Source organism: Liolophura sinensis, chromosome 1 (assembly GCF_032854445.1).
Source record: "Liolophura sinensis isolate JHLJ2023 chromosome 1, CUHK_Ljap_v2, whole genome shotgun sequence".
Lineage (NCBI taxonomy): Eukaryota > Metazoa > Mollusca > Polyplacophora > Chitonida > Chitonidae > Liolophura > Liolophura sinensis.
The window spans coordinates 55456937-55474411 of NC_088295.1; the positions used below are offsets into that span (position 1 = coordinate 55456937).

A 17475-nucleotide genomic window follows, 5' to 3' on the forward strand; every position below is an offset into this window, starting at 1 on the left:
GGAAAGTCATTTAATAGCTGACTGTGTACACACTCTGTAACACAAAATATAAACTTAACATATATATTCATTAAAAATTTTAAAATCCAAAAATCACTGCAGGATGTTGAATACTTGCATGAAAAGAGTTCTTAAAACCCTTGTAGGTAAACACTATCACAGTTGCATTATCACAACAGTTGGACGGTCACAGTCAGCACAAAGGCAAATAACAATATACTCAAATAGGACCTACCTATGTTTATATACAGTCTTATTTTACACCCTGGAATTTACGCTAAACATGGGCTGAAGTAAAATATTTAAATTTCATGAACATATTTTACAACAAAATATATTAACACTTGGGGGGGCACTATGAATACTTTAACGGTGAATACTGTTAATAGTGAGGATTTATGTTAATAATAATTTCATAAAATATAATTATATATATACGTAAATATAGCTGTACCATCGATCAGTCACACACGTACATGTTTTAATTATATACCCAGTAATTCAAATCTTCTGGATGTTATTTTCGGTACCTTTTGATATCATTTTCTTTTGTAACTTGCAAAGCTAGGCATGTGGGAAGCACTAATATTTGCCAATATTTTTTGGAAAGTGCTATTTATACAAAATACTCTTTGATTTGCTCAAGATAAAGGAATACTGTTACAAAATGGCATGGTTTTGGTACTTGTACTTCATCAGGTATTTTACATGTTCACATTTAGGCGCGATCCAAGTCAACTTATATGCAGACTGCACAGAAACTAACTTGTTCTATAGCTTTATACTTGTTGATGCAGCCAACATTTAATATAGAGACTTATGGTTTAGACAATTAAACTGTATACAAATCTTACATTACTTGAATAATTAGGAATCAAACTGTAATTAGGGGACAAAGGGACTTTGTGTCACAGAGCTGTTTCACATGATCTTCACCCTCTGAACGATTGGTGCACCTTTGATAGGGGAGGACACAGCTGTTGTGGTCAACTTCAAGTTACTACGGATATAGTTGACACGATTCTTCCTGGCCCGGGGGTCGGGATGTGGCCCTGCCATGGGGGCAGATGATCGTCCCTGGGGTGGGGAGTAGTCAGGTAACACGCCACGCACGTCATAGCTCCACTGCATCTCTGATGTCTGGAAAGGAAGGAAAATTGAAATGTACAGTTAGTATCGGCCACTAAACTTAACAAAACCTAGATCCGCACACGGGCCTCCACAGTCAATCATTTTGTAAGACTTTCTGAAATTCAGCTTTATTCTCTGTTAAAACACATTCTGATTGATGAAAGATTGATGTTGTATATCAGGCATTGAAGAAGTCTTACTTTTTTCACTGGCACCCTTTAAAAGTAGGGGCAACATTTAATGCTAAATGGTAAGTTTGTAAGAGAACACCCCAGATGTCTCAAGCAACTCTGTGCAAGTCAGGTAACCAAGAAACTGGCAACTAAAAGCTACATCAAGGGTATGCAGTTCTTCAGAATATTTCACTTGAAAGCAGTGTTCCATGTACTTCATGGAACATGACACAAAAATCCTCTTATGATACCCTTCTGCTAAAGCCGTAACAGGTGAAGAAGAACCCTGACTGCCAATTTTAATGACTTAGCCCTGATGCTGACTTGGGAATTAATTAATTAACATATTAATTCTTCAAAACGAATGCAGACATTGTTAACGACTTGTATGCCTATACTTTTGCTATAACCCCTACCTGTATGATCAGCTTTCCCTGGTACAGTTTCCCATAGACAGTGGGTAAGAAGTCAACCTGTATGAGAGAACCATTTGTCTCCCTTGGGAGGAGCTCTCCAGCCTGGGGAGTTACACAAAACTCTGGGTCGCTGTTAGCCAGGAAGTAGGCCTTGTATGGCTCAGGGTGGCTGAAAAGAAACAGTAAAATGCTTGTGATACATGTTCAGGTCATACATAAAACAATCTTTGCCAAAACCTGACCCCATCAGAACTAATTTTTCCCCCTGTAATTCTGGCCAATAAAAAAAGATTTAAGAAACAAACATTGAAAGTTCATTTCTTAAAAAAAAATCAGAGTAGGGCCCATTTTTGGAGGGTTGATTTTTTTATGCCATACAGACATATTTTTCAAGACAGCTGCGAAGTGCAAGACACGTGAAGTTTTGTACATATTACATCTGGTATTTCATGAATCAGATAAAATCAAAAACATGTACAATGCCACGCATAGAAATACCTGGTTAGAAAATGAGTGTAGCAACATGAGCAAACATACAAACTAAAAGAAAACAAGCATCTTCATAACCTTAGATAATGTTGGAAAATTTAACATTAAGAATTTAAAATAATTGCAAGTTGCTAGGCTTGAGTAACATCTACGAGATATCCCCATAAAGATACCAGGAAAATCATAGAGATGAATATTAAATCTAATTTAGTGATCTCGGGGCCAGAAACTTTTGTACTTCACATATGTCAGTCTGTTTTGGATTTATCACAATGGACAGACTGACATGACCAAGCTTATATGAGTCAATGGTTTCATAAGACTATGCTGGGTGCAGTCAAATACTCTTCAAATCTCACCTGGATTGACTGTACAACCTGAACGACACGCTCGACTGTCTGTTCAGACCGGTGGCCTCTATAGAGATGGTGTCATCCACTTCAGGCTCAGCAGCCACGAATCTCAGCGGGAACTTCCAAACTCCTCCTGTGGCTGCTCTCACATGCAGATGGACATTGTGACTGTGGAGAACAATGCAGTGATATGCCATTAGACAATTCATATGCACTATATTTTAGTTAAGCTCAGTATACACCAACCTGTGAGGACCAGATGTCTGCATCACTGGTTCATTTTAAGGCAAAATACAGCAAGACATACCATAAATCCTTCACACACTCAACCATGCAGTCAAATATAACTTTCAATGCATTTTGAAAACATAATTTGTAAAATTTTTATTTACTGATGATTTGATCTGTGTTCAATGCCATCATTCAAGATATAAGATTTTGAAGACATTATATTGTTCAGCAGCTAGGCCAGGGGCAATGAACTTCACCCCAAACATAACTGTCCAGTTCAAACAATATCCCGCTAATATGCCAATGTTTTATGTTTGTGGTTGAATCTGTGGATGACTTAAGGTATTTACTATCGATATCATACCGAAAGGCAAGACATATTTATCATCAATACCATGCATACAAGAAGATAAGATGTATTTATCATCAATACCATGCATACAAGAAGGCAAGACATATTTATCATCAATACCATGCATACAAGAAGATAAGATGTATTTATCATCAATACCATGCATACAAGAAGGCAAGATGTATTTATCATCAATACCATGCATACAAGAAGGCAAGACATATTTACCATCAATACCATGCATAAAAGAAGGCAAGACATATTTATCATCAATGCCATGCATACAAGAAGGCAAGACGTATTTATCATCAATACCATGCATACAAGAGGGCAAGACATATTTACCATCAACACCATGCATACAAGAAGGTAAAACGTATTTACCATCAATACCATGCATACAAGAAGGCAAGACGTATTTACCATCAATACCATGCATACAAGAAGCCAAAACACATTTATCATCAATACCATGCATACAAAAAGGTAAGACAAAGACCAACAGCAGGAAACTAGAAGTAATTAATGTCACAGCAACACATTTTTTTCTATGCTTAGAGGCAAAACAGACCAGGTCAAGTAAAGATAATACAATTTAAACCATACAAATACTACGGCAGGTTTTGGAATAAAGCTCCACTTACTTCATAGCCTTGAGGGGAGCATAGACGATGTTGAAAACCAGAGCCACCAGTCCTGACTGTTTGTCGCGGTGCTGGCGCACCAAGGAAATAGCCACAGAATTTTTCATGCTTTCTTCTGATTCTTTGGAATCAAACACAAGATGGTGTGTGAACTCCTCTGCCACTATGGGCGCTGCAAGTGAAGAGTTCGACAGTTAGTCTTAATACGAGATTTCTAAACAAATTAACAAAGCTGACCATTAGCAAAAGAAAGAAAGCTTGAGGTTTGCTCATCGAAAGTGTAAACAAACTTCCAATCACACTCCCATAACAAGGTAATAATTATCATGACATGGCTGAAAGAGTGCTGACTCTGCATTAAGCCATGATCATTCTTTCATTCACATAGGATTAAGACTATGAGGCTGTCTTGATTACTTGATGTACCACATACAGGTACCAGGAGATCAGATATTCTGTGATCTAATTTATATTTCTGGCAAATGATTCGAGAATAATGTTACCTCAATTCGAAAACATTTTGAACTGTTTTTGATAAAAGTCACATTCTTTCAGTTATTTGTCAGATAATGCAAATTGCTAACACCAATTTAAGACTTAAACTTCACCCCTACCTTCTGCCACAACGATACCCTCTGGGGGTTTGGGTGACTGGTTACTAGGGGTGACAGCACGTGTCCTCATAGCCTTGTGGGGGTACTGGCCAGATGCGGAGGCTGCCACGCCCGTCAAGACAACCTCCAGTCTCTCCTCAACACGCTCCCGGGCCCGACACTCCAGCACTGATGCATTTGAGTCCTTCACAGTCTGTGACTCAGGAATACCATGGATGGGGAAGCGCCAGCAGATTTCGGTCAGCCCGCTGGTGCCATTGCTTGACAACGGTTGTCTGTTGGAAAAAGTAAGATTTACTTTTCATGATATTTTCCTTGTTTCTGAGTACACTCCATTAAACTTGAAACTTTTCTAATGAAAGTTCATTGTAGAGCAAATAAGGTATTTATTTATTTATTTTGTTTATTTGATTAGTGTTTAAAGCCCCACTCAAGAATCCTTCCCTTATATGAAGGCAGTTAGGTTTATTGGCAGGAAAATAAGCATCAGGATCAGGACTGTTACAGGTGGACACCCAGTTGTCTCCTCTTGTCTCACCCTTTGTCATCTGTGGGCATGTAAGGCCAAGCCTGTTTGTCTTCCTTCCTCATCACCACAGTGCACAGGGCTTCAAACAGCACCATGCTAGGTGGGGCAAATGAGATGGGGATGTCCAGGGTGGACTTGGGGCCCACACGAATCTGGCTCCTATGTTTTAGCAGCAGGCAGAACGGAGACTCTTCCGTCGGCTCAGGGAAACACTTCTTATTCTCCAATGCCTTGTCCTTGTCTGCAAATTAGAGATTTATAGTCTATACCCCAATAACATGTATTTATAAACTGGTTTAAAAAAACATCCTGGGGAAACATTGCACACACTGAAGAAACCTCTTAACTAAAAAAACCAAGGCTGAACCATCCATGGGGTGTGACTTTCTAAATTTCTTTCCCCTTTTTTAAATTATTTTTCTATATATTTTTTTGATTTTTGTTTGACGTCATATTCTAAAGATTTTTCCATTATACAATAGCAGTTGCCATTATAAGTGGAGAACACCAGAGTGCCAGAGGTAAACCTTTGGTAAGTTACTGTTGAATTTTCCAATGTGTGACATACATGTGAGTATATATGGACACCATACTGTTGGAAGGTAAGTGGTACTCGAAGAACGTTAGACGATATAAAAAGGCAGCATGGATACAGCTGATTACTTACAGCAGTCATCAAAAACCCATGAACAGTGAAAACAGAGGAATGCACAAATTCCCTACCCAAGGGCTGGGACTAATGGGATTCTGACAGAATGTATTTGCCCCTTGGCCAGTCAGAATTGAAGGATTGACGGGATTATCCAAACTTTCACCCATGACAGTGTTGTACATTTTGACTAGTTCTGAGACTTGAGGTTTGTTAGGCAAGTGCATGTAGGGTGATATCTTCCTAGAAAAATGGATGTTTCAGGATCATAAGTAGGATTTTTTGTGACATTTATTTGCCTCCAAAAGAGCACTTTTTGGGCGAAATTTTGGGTCGTTTACTGTTTGTGCCATTGCTAACGCTGAAAACTCAGGATGCTTACCTCTGAGAAGAATATCAACGAACACGATGTGATCTGTGGGGTTTCTGAAGGGGATGATGAGGGTGGTGTTAGAGCCCACGGAGGTGTACACACACGAGGGAGGCTGAGGCTGAGGCAACAGGCCTGACCCACTCAATGTGAACACCCACTCTCCTAGCTGTGGGTGAGAAACACATAATGTTCAGTAATGATTCAAGCTGGTAAGGATCAACTTAATGAATTTATGTTCATCTACTAATACTATCTAATAATAACTTGTACAAGGCTGGTAAAATTGTACCATATGTGTTTGCATGTGTTCAAGTCTGTCTATATCCATTTATTCTTTTAATTATTTAAATTATTTGATTGGTGTTTTATCACCTACTCAAAAGTCTTTCACTTATACAATGGCTGCCACCATTATGGTGGGAGGAAACTGGGCACAGACGGGGGAAACCTGTGACCATTCGCAGGTTGCTTACAGACCTTGCATGACCAGTGTGGAGGCCAGAATTGGCTGGACATGAACTCACAGTGACTGCAGAGCTAAGCCGCTCCCAGAACCATTGTGGTGCACTGGCACACAAACCAGTGAGTATATTACAAGTTGCTGACTGACCTGATGAGTGAAGAAGGAGATCTTGGCCGTGTGATCGCCTGTTCCCAAAGTGGAGGGCATGAAGGTGACAGGAATCTCCAGCTGTGAATGTGCGGGCAACTCAATTGGCCTTTCGTTATCTCTCTCCAGGTCAAAGTTGTTCGTGTTACTGATGGAGGTGATCAACTGAAGGTTTTCATTGGTTGGATTCTTCAATACGATGTTTTGAGACGTCCACCTAAAAACAGGAAAGATTTACTAACTGACAGACAGACAGACAGACTGACTGGGACGTCTGAGGCCACGGACATCAACCTCCCAAACATGCATAGTGATTCTAGAAAATTGCACTAAATGACACAGCTCGTAATCAAGAATATTTCACGATGGTGGCCAGCATTATGGTGGATGGAAACCCGACAAAGCCTGGGGGAAACACACAAATATCCACAGGTTGCTGGCAGACCTTTCCTCATACGGCCCATAATATAACTAGGAAAATTAAGCAGTTGTAAACATTTTTTTTTCAGTATTGCCGTGATTAAACGCACGAAAATTAATTCCCACGAACCCACTTTAATAGGCCAGCTAGACTTGAGTTGGTCATCTATGACGTCACCAGCTGAGTTTTACCAGGTGGCTGGCCGGAGATTGGCTAGGGCAGTAAATCTACTGTTTTTTTGGTGCATTTAGAGTCATAATTATCTTTCTCAGAGGCCTGCATGGTAACATACTGTTAAACACATTATAATCTTTATAACCTAATGACAAGCAGCTAAATCTGGACACTAATCCTTTAATAATATCTTTATTTATCGAACGTAGCTTGAAACTGTTCTTCCCCAAGGTCATGTTTTAAATGTTTCATAAATCATACAAATATTACATTAATTATAAAAGTTGAGAACACAAACCAAACACCTACCTCCCCAATTCACATTCCATGTGAGGCAATACTGTAGGGGCTGGGGATTCCCCTATCAGAACAAGGTCGTACCAAAACTCACCCACAGCATCATTATAAAATATCAAGCTGAAAAATACACAGTTCATATTAAAGATATTTATTTTTATCATGAACAGAGTCCACTTCAAGCCTAAATTTTGGAACAATTGGTCTGCTCATTTTAGACACTACATATGTAATTCTAGCAGGAATATTGAGCTTCTTTCTTTCTCCTGGTTAGACCATCTAATGAACAACACTACTAATATCGGTCCCAAATTTTAGAAGAATTATGGTACTCCAATACACATAATCCATAATTTTTTGTCAGGCAGTTTATTGGTCCTTATTCTTCATGTGCCAATAATTAACTTGTGAATTCTTGTTTCACACTTAGAAATGGTTCAAAACAATTGATACCACACTGCTCAAGTTTGAATGACCACCAGGGATATATACAGCATTTAGAAGGTCCTATTATCATTCTTCAGAATTGTCTGACCATAATACATGTAAGAGTTACTATCTGAAGCAGTTCATAACCATGTATGCCAGCTAGGATTTTTACCTTATATGACAGCAGTCAGGTATATAGTTGGAGGAATTTCAATTCCAAAATTTTAGTAAGTCAGCGGTGATCAGGACTACACTAGCCCTCTTCCATATAACATGCACATACCTTCCTGAAAACTTGCCAATGATGGAGGGAAAATAAGTGAGGAGATAGACATCCTTAGTTCCTGCGGCCAAGGTTATGGAGGCAGGGCCAAAGAGGTCACGACCTTCTATATCCACGTCTAGCGTGATCTCTTCCGTGGTGGGATTCCTCACTAACACCTCCACTACCATACGTTTCTATAGTAACGAGAAAAAAGGTTTACAATTTAGCAAGAAAACATGACTTGTGCTCAGTCACAAGCTACAATGCATCTACATCTAGAGAATACAGTCACAATCAAAAACAAGAAGTGCACCAACAAGAACGAAAACAACAACGACAAAAAATGAGTGTGAATCCTCAAGGGTGCTGCTAGCATAAACTTGGTCCAGTTTCATAAAATGCATAATCTGCTTGGAAATATTGTTTATAATGAAAGTAGCTAGTGCAGATTTATTCTAATATGCCAGAACGTCATTCAACTTAGATACATACAACTTCCTCCAAACTTGTAATTTACAAACAAAGCAGATGATCACAGTTTGAAAATGGGGGTAAATGTGAAGTTCAATACAGTATGCTGTCCATACGTAATAAATGTTTAGAGATACAACATTATGACAACAGAGTGACTTCCCTTTGGGACATAACTTGATTTGATTGGTTTCCAGGGGAAAGCCACAACCATCTGCAACTTGATGACAGAAATTCCCACGTATGGCCAGCATGAGCTGGACTTGAACTCACAGCAACTGCATTGGTCAGAGGGCTCCTGGGTCGCAATGGCATTGGTCAGAGGCCCCCCTTTGGCGACATGAAGTTCGAGCTTTTTTCGTTAATACTGAAATTTTATCTGAACATAAATACTCCCATGTTAAAAGACAGGTGCCCCTACTGATCTAAAGTGAAAAAGACATTTTGCAATAGGTGTGTCTCTCTGTTGTCATGATTTCAAAACTGCATATTGCCCCAGCATTCTGGGAACAGGTATGTCAGTACTTACGTGACAGGCTGATCTGACCTCCAGTGACCTCTGAGGTGGGGGAGGGCTGACCTTGACAGTCAGGGAGTACCAGACCTGGTAACCATAGTAATCTGAGCCCTCACTGTCAGAGCCGGGCACTTCATCACCATCACTGTCCACTTCACTGTAACACACCAGAACACAAACCTATATACTAGCACTCATTCAGGCTCGCTCATTCCAACGCAATTTTTTTTCATTTCACACTTGGTAAAAATAGAGCAGTTCACCTTTAAGCCATTCTGAAGAGCTTTTCAGACAAAATGAGGCACACTGAAACCTTATCGCCAAAACTTCCCCTTCTCCCTTTCCTTCCACAATCCTCGTGAAGTAGATGACAAAGCAGTTTGAATTTGTATGGTCTTGGTGATTTCTTTTCTACTCTACAGTTTATTGTCTTGTTAATGCAAGCTAGATTCCAACTCAAATACTCACTGCTGCAAGGCTACAATGGCTGCAGGTACATATTCCTTGATCTTTAATAATCTAGCCAGCCAATCAAGACCTGACTGAATTGGAATAAATCCTCATCTGTATGGAATAACAAACTTCAGACTCACACAACTGGGTTTTTGCCGGCTGTGAAGGAGATGATACCCTTCTGTACTCCCCTCCTGGAGGGCATCACCTCCATGTTGTATATCCCGGATTTTCCTGGTAACACACTGATTGACACGTTCCCGCCCACACACTGCAGATCTGACTCGACCTGCAATAATGGAACAGAGAGGAAGTCAGGATTTTCAAAAAAACATCGCCTTCCTTCTTCTTTATACTGAGATGTTAGCTGTTGACTGTGATGTCATAATCTAACATCAGTGAATGAAATAAATTTGAGATGCAGCTAGTGATCAGATGTCATAGATGATGCGAACACAATGGAGCAATGACAAAGGGTGTAATCAATCAGATTACTCAGATATGTATTTTTATACATATACCCAGGTGTGTGATTGACAGAGTTGTGTATTTTCTGAATGATAAGGCCACATACAGGAATATCCTTTAAGTACACTAGAACAGCTTGAAAGATGTAATTTTCCAAATATTTTTCTAATCTAATCTAATTTTCTAATGAGAAGGTGTTGAAAATTTGACAAAAATCCCTCCTGCTCAAACCGTTCCACTACGATTCACACAGCAGAATTTATTACTATGATCTGTCATTACATAGACTAGCCAAATAAAAATTCTTCAAGTATTCCACAATTGTTCCCCAGAGTCACCCACACATAAGCCACTGTCAGGCTTGTGACTTGCTACTGGATTGCCAGTACTGAACTTTCCCCCTGGCTTTTACCATATTTAACCTCCAGACACAAGAGAGCTACTGATGACCATGGAACCTGTAGAACATTCCTGTAACTGACACAGACCTGTGGTAATTATAATCAAGACTTACAGTGAAGGTCAGTTTCTTCCTTGTATGGTTTGGAATCATCAAGGGCACAAGGACACTGAAACATACAAATAGCAAATTTACAAGATTAGCATAATCGGCACAAAAAGCACTACCACACTTTTAACTCACATATATAAATATTGATCAATTTCACGGCAAAATGGTGAATTTTTTCATTTTATTTAGTATTGACTGTTCCATAACATAAGATTGTTTCCTCTATATGCTTGCAAGCACCATGAGCAATTACAACAACACAAATCTGTCATGGATCTAGATCATGGAAACTGAAGATCATATCAGTGTCAACTCCACAGTAGATGCTCTGGCCCCTGTATCATGAAGCAATCTTAGACTTATGGCAAAATCTCAAAGTGCTTTAAAATTGTTATTTTTGATATAACAGGGTCAAAATATTATTCAACAACGTAAATTCTGTGTAAGTTATTGTACAACAAATTTTGGCTAAAATAATTGGGTTATTTTGGAACATACCAAAATTACTGATTAAAACTGAAGTCCAATATGGCTTTATGATTCAAGGGCCGGACATTTAGTACTGAATAGTTTTACTATAGTTCACAGCATCTGTGAATGGGTCCATTCTTCCCTTACCTCTTCTTGGCTTCACATTGTACAGTGATGTTGTCCAGGGCCAGTGGCTTCTCCGCCTGCCCGTGTAGCATGAAGACATGATCTGTCATGTCATCTGTGTTTGTCAGTATGGCCTTACCCTATATAAACAACCATGAAAGTCATGAATTATGCTGTGATTGGACGCTAATGGGTGCAGCATTTTATTCACTATATTCATGTGTTCTACACTATATTCAAGAATTTCTCATTTGTATAAGGGGGGCACAAATGGTGTCTCAAGTAAACCACTGACTATTGCCATGTATCTGACAACCCTTCTGATTTAAAGCCGCAGCCGGAACGACTAGAGCTGGATTTGAACACACAAGCTCACTGGCCAAGGGCCTGACACTTGCAGTGAACCAGTGCTTAGTATTAAACTTTAAAACTTTTTCCACTATGAAAAAACATATGCTAACATGTGACTGAATGTGTTGAGGTTTTAAGATATGTGCAGATTTATCTCATTCAAAGTTGCTTTAGTTTTCCTAAGGCTTTACAAATAAAGCAATCCACTTTTGCTTACAGTAATTTCTGCCTCGTAGGATGGTTTAAAGACGAGAGGGTAGTTGGTGGTCTGCCCTGCCTTAGCCAGCAGTTTGGCTGGCCCGGAGAATCCCTCTCCTTCTATGGTGGCCTGCATGTGCCAGTCATGCTTCGTTGAGTTTATCTGCAAGGTAACATAGCATACCAGGTCCATTTAAGACTGACTTTTAAACAGACAATTACAATCATGGATAGCTATTTGTGTGAAATAATACTCAGAGATGGGTTTATCTTTCTCATTAATCTTTATTTTATTTGATTGTTGTTTAACATCGAATACTTAAGAGGAAACCACCGACATTTGGCAAGTTAATGATGAGCTTTCCAAAGTGATGTACAGATGTACGTGATGTGCAGATATATTGACACCATACTTGTGGAAGACAAGTTGTACACACCAAATGTTAAGCTTCTTAAATGGCCACACAAGTGTCACAGACCCCACAAACAGTGAGAGCTGGAAATTCACATATTTGTCTTAGTTTTCCCATTAACAACATTATATACATATCTAAATAGACATCACATAAAGATCAAGAAATGCAACAAAAATGATACCAGAATTAATCTTTCCGAATTCTGCATTGTACCCTTTGTGATGCTAGATCAGAATCAAGGATAATGTTGCTGCATTATTCGAATTCCATTCTCTTACATAAACTTCATGTGCTATAGTCAAGGATAACTTAACAGGATTTACTAATCTGTACTAGTCATTATAAACAAAACCAAAACAAAAAATAATGCATATGTAACAGGTATCTCATATTTTGGTTTTTACTTCACAAAGAGAGACAAACTGTTACAGGATATACTTACAATAGGTAGGTTCTGTATGACGGAGTGATGGACAGGGGCAGAGAACTCTATCTCTGCTGTACTGCCCTCAGGGTTGACTGTACACTCCACTCTAACCACACGGATATCATCCTGGCACTTCAGCAGTATCTGACATGGATAGTGACCCGCCTGAGTGGCCTTGAACTTGATAGGCAGGATCATGACACCATCCTCAAGGTTAATACCTGGCCAATGAGCAACAAGTACTTCTAACTGGTGTCGTTTAAGGCACTTTTTAAAAACTTAAAATCATAATTCCAGGTTTATGCATTCATTGTTTACAAGATGTTTGTGAATTGTAGTCATTACATAAGGTAAAGAAATACATGCCACCTACAGGGTACACATGTTACCAGTGATTGCGATTTATGTGATTGGTGTTTTGGCCATACGCCATACTCAACAATGTTTCACTTATACGATGACGGACAGCAGAACCCGCGGGAAACCTGCAACCATTTGCAGGTTGCTGGCAGACCTTCACACGTGATGCTGGAGACGAAGCCATCATGAGCTGGACTTGAATTCACAGTGACCACATTGGTGAGAGGCTCCTGGGTCACTGCGCCGTGCTGGCGTGCTAACCCCCTTGATCACAGAGGCCGCCACCAGTCACTGCATGCAGCTTTATACATTTTACATTGTTATGCATTTTATCTGTATACTTTAATACTATGTCTAGTATGGTGCATATTAAAGACACAGCCATACATAAGGACCAAATTGGCTGTGTCAGATAGACAAGTCTAGAGGAAGATGAAATATTTATACAGTACCAATGAAACATTTATACAGCACCGGTAACAAACATTGGACTTGAAGTTTTGTAAGTTTAATCAATCTGTATTATGTATACTATCAGGCGATGAGCAACAATCCGGTTCCCGTTAAAACAACTGTGAACATAACATATATTACTTATATATATATGTATGGTCATAGCCACGTATAGGATGGAACCACGAATAAAGATTTGTCCTTTCTTACAATAAGCATACATTTTACGCTTTTCTTTTTTTTTTTTCTTTTGCCTATTAAAGCCGTAGACAAGATTAATATATTAATAAAATACAGTCACAGGTTGATGAGTGGAGAAAACTGTGCTGAGACCGAGGACCACTTTCACTCCTGAAGCCTGATTTCTTGTACAAAGTTTTCTCTTCAAATGCCACACTGTTAATGCCCAGATTTAGGCGTATGCAGAAAACCGTGAAGAGCCCAGTGAACTTGATGAATGTCTTGACACAAAGTCAGAGATAATACCTCTATTAGGCGAAGAACAAAAATTACTGTATAATATTGTGTTATCATAATATATAGAAAATATATAGATTTTACTCATCTCTTCAGAGGAGATCATGTTAAGCTATGTAAGTACTGTAATTCTTCAACCTTTTCGCATGTTTTCAAGGTGTTTTCTTTAAGAATATTCTGAAGACATGATTCTGAGCAGACTGATAAAATTATACTTTTTGTGAAATCAATCCAACTAAAGTAATTTTATCAATTTTATCAATTTAAATCAAATTAGAAATGTGCATAAATTGTGCTGAAAGTTGCTCTTTCATATGCGAAAACGTTGAGGAATTAGGGTATGTCACAACTTACATGCTATATTCATGTAGCAGACAGAGAAATGGATATGACCCACTCATGCACACATAGCATAACATAGTATTCTCCCCTGAATAGATAACTAAGGCCTATACCTGTGACACCATAACCATGCACGACAACAAAACACACTAAAAACCTGACAGAATGTATTCACACCACAACTGCTCCCTACCTGATGGCACTGAGTCCAGGTCAATGCCTTTGGGGAGGGCTGTCCCCGGGGCGGGGACAGCTACTGTGGCTGGGGTCGAGAAGTACTTAGAGTTTACCTCTACTGTAAATGAGGTGTTTGGTGCTTTTTTGACCTGATAAAAACAGTGATCAGAAATAAAAGCCTATAGTGAAGGAAGAAAATACAAGTACACAATGTTATAAATAGAAACAAAAAAGAGATTTGTTTCTTTTTTTAATTGATACCGCTACAATATTGGGGGGTTTTGCAGCGTTTTTAAAATTTAAAAAATATGCACATGTAAAATAGAAGTGGGGACAGTCTTAATAGTGAAGATAACACTTAGCAGAAATAATAAAGTCAACAAATTAAATTTCACAAAACAATATCCACCAAGTTTAAAAGTGACAAGAAATTAAAACCATTTTAATGACAGTGAAGAAATAGTGAACATCTAACAGTGACAACGAATGACAGGAAGTAAGGTAATTATTATTAATTTATTTATCGAGACCATGGTGTAATTAGAAACAAAATTTGTGGGGGCACTGGTCATACACCAGCAAATGTCATCTCCAATAGAACTGTGCTAATGCTAATGTGGCAGAAATGCATTATCTTTTATCATTTCCTGAGCAAATGTTTTAATCCTAGAAATCCACACTGTCTTAAATACCTGTTGTAGTACAGCAGCTGGGTTAGAGGTCAGAGCAGATATAGTCCGTGCTGTAACTGCTGAGCTGAACAAGGTACCAGTCACTCTCCGCCTCTCTATCTCTACATCAGACATCAGCTGTAAAGAGCAAATAGTGTTACTTTATAGAAGACACTTCTGTATTAACTACATAAAGTTAACTACATTAACTACATGAAGTTCCACAACTTTTCATATGAGAGCTACATGTAATATGGTGCCAACTACATGTAACATGGTGCCAACTACATGTAATATGGTGCAAACTACATGCAACATGGTGTCAGTAACATGTAATGTTGTCAGCGACGTGATATGGTGTTGGCAACATGTATTCATTACATATAACATGGTGTGAGTGACATGTAGTGTTATGTATATTTCATGTAATATGGTGTCAGCAACATTAAATATGGTGTCTGAAACATGTACATGTAAAGTTGTGATTGAGACATGTAGTGTGGTGTCAGCAACATGCATTATGGCTTCAGCAACATGTAATATGCTTTCAAGCTACATGTAATATTCGAATCTATCAAATAACAAGTCCCATCACTTGACTTACTCCACCTACCAAGTAGCATTTGTGTTCCACACAGAAAATGGGATTCGCACCTCTTCATGTAATTCCCCCTGGTAGTTGCAGAGGTAAACAGGACAAGTGATATGGTGTCCAGAGACATGTAAACAGTGTCCTCGTGTAACTACATATAAACATTGACACTGACCTGCTGTGAAGCCATCAGTAGGGCTTTCTCCCTGGTCAAGTTGATCACAGGGATAATCAGTGATTCGGTCAGTGTTTGGCCGACCTCACACTTCCAGTACACCACACGCTCATCTCCCCCGAACATGCCCTTACCATGACCTGAGGAATACACCATCACCAATCAGGCATACATATGTATATATACATGCATCTTCTCACAGCTCTGTGTGTAAAGATGGGCTCATTTATTAACATCACATTCAAATTATTATCACTGAGTGGTTTTCCTTTTGTTCAGTCATCAGCTGACAATTACACATCACTAAGGGGCCATTTCACGAAGCCAGTTTTTTACTTAAATGAAGCTTTAAAACTTCAACACAATGCCTAATTTTGGTACTGAAAGTTGAAATTTTGAAACATTCATCAAAAGATAACATTTGTGAGGTGGTAGCATTTGTGAGGTGGTGACATTTGTCAGCTCGAAAACTGTATTTCAAATTTTGATTTCAGTTAAAACTGGCTTTGTGGAATCCGCCTTAACTCAAAAATAGGTAATGAAATAGTGAAATGTAATGGAGTTAGCATTCCTATATCATCGCAGACAACTGCTTCACCAGTCTGTTTTGAAATGTTCTATTCCTGCTGGGTTTCTCACTAATGTTGTACTCACCAGCTGCTGCAGCACTGCTAATCCTGACGCTGTGTTTAGTGGGTTTAAATGGCAGTACACTGGCCAGAGGAAGAAGGGCAGTTGCCTCAACACTGTAAAACAGCTCTCCTATCTTATCATTGGTCAGAATAACTGAGCACTGGCGATCTCCAGTGTGGAAGGGGAGAAAGTTGACATGAACTGATGCTGTCCCATGTGGTCTCAGGTACACACTGCCATGTGGACTGAAGAAGGCATTCATATGAAGCGCCTCTGTTAAAAAAAAAAACGCACATGTTGTAAAACTATAAACTTCTATTTATAGCAGATTTCTGTTAATCCCTGAGGATACTCTTGTATATTGCACAAAAATTAACGCCTTATAAATCTTCATCTGAAGTGTACAAAATCATAAAATGTAGATGAAAGAATGAATGTGATTTCACATTTCTTGTAATATCCAAATGCACTTCAAGTTCAAAACATGACTACAAAAAAAAAAAAAAAAAAAAAACATACATAAACAACCTTAGTGCAACTAAATTTCATGGTGAAAATTGAAAAAATGCAGCAAAATGTTAAAGGCAGCTAGCCAGTCCAAAACAATCTTTTGTTTTTTTTCGGAATTACATTTTACATTCCTGTCAAATACATCAGAAGAACACAAGGTTCATACCTTCCTTGTTTGATGATGTGATCAGCTTCTCAGTTGAATCTATTGGCGCAGACAACAGTAACTCTGTCTTAGACTGTCCATGATCCACCTTAGATTTGATCACTTTCTTCTTCTTCTCCTTAGGTTTAATCAGGGCCAGAGACTGGCTGAGGTCTCCATTCTGGGGATTCCCCTTGTTCTCTATCAGCAGGATTCGGAATTCCCCTCCTTCACTGAATGGATTGGTCACGGGTATGACCACCTTCTCCATCTCATAGCAGGAGCTTTCAACTTTGACCACATTCTGCAGGAAAAGACACAGAGACATCAAGCTTATGGGGATTTTCATAACAGCATGGACAATATTTTGGCCTCATGAGG

At 38.9% G+C, this 17475-nt stretch overlaps 1 protein-coding gene across 1 annotated transcript in view; it reads right to left on the reverse strand.

Annotated features, from left to right (window-relative positions):
* LOC135481722 (cilia- and flagella-associated protein 47-like) overlaps window positions 1–17475 on the reverse strand; it is a 51308-nt gene continuing 33833 nt past the window's right edge. Inside the window, 21 exon segments of the mRNA XM_064761386.1 lie at window positions 1–1140; window positions 1721–1889; window positions 2569–2730; window positions 3790–3961; window positions 4404–4678; window positions 4942–5173; window positions 5964–6120; window positions 6565–6781; window positions 7469–7576; window positions 8169–8344; window positions 9151–9295; window positions 9732–9880; window positions 10574–10628; window positions 11189–11307; window positions 11736–11879; window positions 12575–12780; window positions 14385–14517; window positions 15061–15177; window positions 15807–15946; window positions 16461–16712; window positions 17116–17398. Of these exon segments, the coding sequence (XP_064617456.1) occupies window positions 922–1140; window positions 1721–1889; window positions 2569–2730; window positions 3790–3961; window positions 4404–4678; window positions 4942–5173; window positions 5964–6120; window positions 6565–6781; window positions 7469–7576; window positions 8169–8344; window positions 9151–9295; window positions 9732–9880; window positions 10574–10628; window positions 11189–11307; window positions 11736–11879; window positions 12575–12780; window positions 14385–14517; window positions 15061–15177; window positions 15807–15946; window positions 16461–16712; window positions 17116–17398 (3630 nt within the window). The 3' untranslated portion in view covers window positions 1–921.